This window comes from Pyrenophora tritici-repentis (assembly GCF_003171515.1).
Source record: "Pyrenophora tritici-repentis strain M4 chromosome Unknown M4_contig_00038, whole genome shotgun sequence".
NCBI classification, from domain to species: Eukaryota; Fungi; Ascomycota; class Dothideomycetes; order Pleosporales; family Pleosporaceae; genus Pyrenophora; species Pyrenophora tritici-repentis.
This window is the reverse complement of record NW_027094001.1, coordinates 17,720-20,000: the sequence shown is the minus strand read 5'-3', so window position 1 is coordinate 20,000 and position 2,281 is coordinate 17,720. Positions and strand designations below refer to the sequence as shown.

At 53.0% G+C, this 2,281-nt stretch overlaps 1 protein-coding gene across 1 annotated transcript; it reads right to left on the bottom strand.

Annotated features, from left to right (window-relative positions):
* Window positions 1-492: 492 nt before the first annotated feature.
* On the bottom strand, window positions 493-1,449 carry PtrM4_154040 (Velvet multi-domain protein; the record flags this gene model as incomplete). Its single annotated transcript, XM_066110337.1, has 1 exon — window positions 493-1,449. The coding sequence occupies one exon, from the start codon at window positions 1,447-1,449 to the stop codon at window positions 493-495; it is 957 nt and encodes a 318-aa protein (XP_065958641.1).
* Window positions 1,450-2,281: the final 832 nt, after the last annotated feature.

Sequence of the window (2,281 nt, the reverse complement as noted above, 5' to 3'; positions counted from 1 at the left end):
GGCACAAATTGGAGGCGGCCCATTTACTAGGCAACTTCTGGGGTCAGAGGGCATCGTATCAACTGCTTTACTGCAGTTGGAACGGCCCATGGGGTCGTGGAGAGTAGAAGCTGGGCCCAACGTTGTGTCTAGACTCTAGCGGGGGTACCTGGGCCTAATAGACGGCGGCCGGCTACTTGGGATCCTAATCTGCAGACTTGTCAACAATTAATTGGATTAGCATTATTAATTCCCATCTAGGTTAAAGGCTGCCTAATAAAGTAAGTCTTTTTCAACCTATACAGGAATCAATCATGTTGATTAATGAATTATTAACAAGTCTACTAATTTGAAATAGTAGCCGGTTTGCAGTCTCTTTTGGCGCAGGTGAGGGCGTGGGCAGAGGGAGGGCAGTGGGTTGCGGGCAGCAGGATACGAGAGGAGACACCATCTGTGACTTTATTTATGCTCGATTCCGGAAGAAAAGGATGAAACCCAAAAGTAGTCTAATTTCTAATCATCCGCCTCATATTCGTTTGCGTTGACTATTTCTTTTGGTGCATCCTTCCGTATCGGTATCTTGATACCCTGCTGTGCAAAGCACTTACTGAGCGGTGTGCTCTCAATTACACCTGGGAACTTCTTGGCAGAGTAGACTGTAAACTGCTCTGAGAAGCTGTGTGCAAGGCAAGGACCTTTACCGTGTGTGGGGCCCTGACTCTCGGGCACCACCGTGTTTGTGCCGCTGCCAATGTCGAAGAGGCTGAGCTTGAGTCGAAAGGTGCCCTCTGTCCGGACGCTCAGATCCTGCAGCACGAACCAGAAGCCGGCTTTGCCGTCGAGGTCGTTGAGACGACAAGCGTTGACGGCATTCATGCCGATAAGATTGCGCGTGTGGTTTGAACTCATGGGTGCGGGGGGCATTATGGGTGCCTGGGGTGGTTGGCCGTAAGTTTGGGCGTACGCCGGATAGCTAGCCGGCGGTCCAGGCTGCGGGTACGGGTACCCCATTACGGGGCCATGCGAATATGACGGCATGTGCGTCGTCATTCTGTACGGTGGATCGTACTGCGGAATGGCTGTTGTTACGTACTGCCGGTCTGGCGGCGGCGGATACGAGGTCGTTGTGCTACTGCTGATGCTGACTGTGGGAGCTGCGCTGGAATGCCGCACTAGGTTGACAGCGGCGGTACCTTCCTGGTTCCAGAGGTCCACCATGAGGACAAAGTAGGTGCTGTCGATGTCGTTGAAGTCCAGCTCTCGCCCCGTAATCCGGTCATAGACGATGAGGCGGATACATGGCGGCGGCGTTATAGGCCTGCGGTCTTTATCGCCGAATCCACACATGCGCGCTCGAATAGGTTGCTGTTCGACCTTCAACTCATATCTCCTTGCACTCCCAATCAGGCGATCCTGCGGAACTACTTCTGGGCGACCGGTATTATTTCTGCTGTGCGGATTCCAGGCCATTTTGGAGTGTACAAGGGTACGATTGTGTAGCTGTGATGATGGGTAAATATTGTTGGTAGATGGGCGAGGGAATAAAGAGCAAAACCCTGGGTTTTATACAGACCGGTAGCTGCAGGTGCGGCCGCATCATGTGATGCCCACCCAATGTTTGGTCCAGCTGGCGCCTATCCCAACCAGCCATGTAGTCTGCAAAAGCAGTCTATACGGAGAGAGAGCCATCACGTTCCCATTCCATTTGTCCCGCAGCGGGGATGGCGGGAACTAACGCAGAAAACCCGTTGCTTTGGTCCGTGGCGCAATCCCAGCCTTGTCGTTAGTCGCCTGCATGCGCAGCGTACTTTTTACGCCAACAACGTCGCCTGCTGTACCGCCTCTCAAGTGGGCTCAGAAGAATTGCATAAGCATCACAATCCTTTTGCGCCTAAACACGGCGTGTTTGGGCGCATAATGGTGGCGGTGGGTGCGAAAACGAGCTATCTCGTTGAATCTGGCATTTGGTTTGTATGGGGCTGCGCATGTCTACGCGATTTTGCATACAAAAATGCCGACCTCCGACGTCGTTTCCGGCCGGGGATCTGCAAACCCATAACCGCCGAGCGACATGCGTTCCTACATACTACAAGGAGCACACCTAAAGTAGTCATACTCTAGGTGGGCAACTGGGTTGGTAGAAAGCCTGGTGGCTACTCTTGCCTGTAAAAGGGTAAAGACTCTGCTGCTTGGTTATTTTTACGGGCAGCCGCTCGTCTGGTGCTGTTCGCAGCGCAGATTGGCGGCTGCTGCAACTTTTTGGTTTCATACTCGCTCGCCTTGTTTCCCAGGTAGCGGTTGG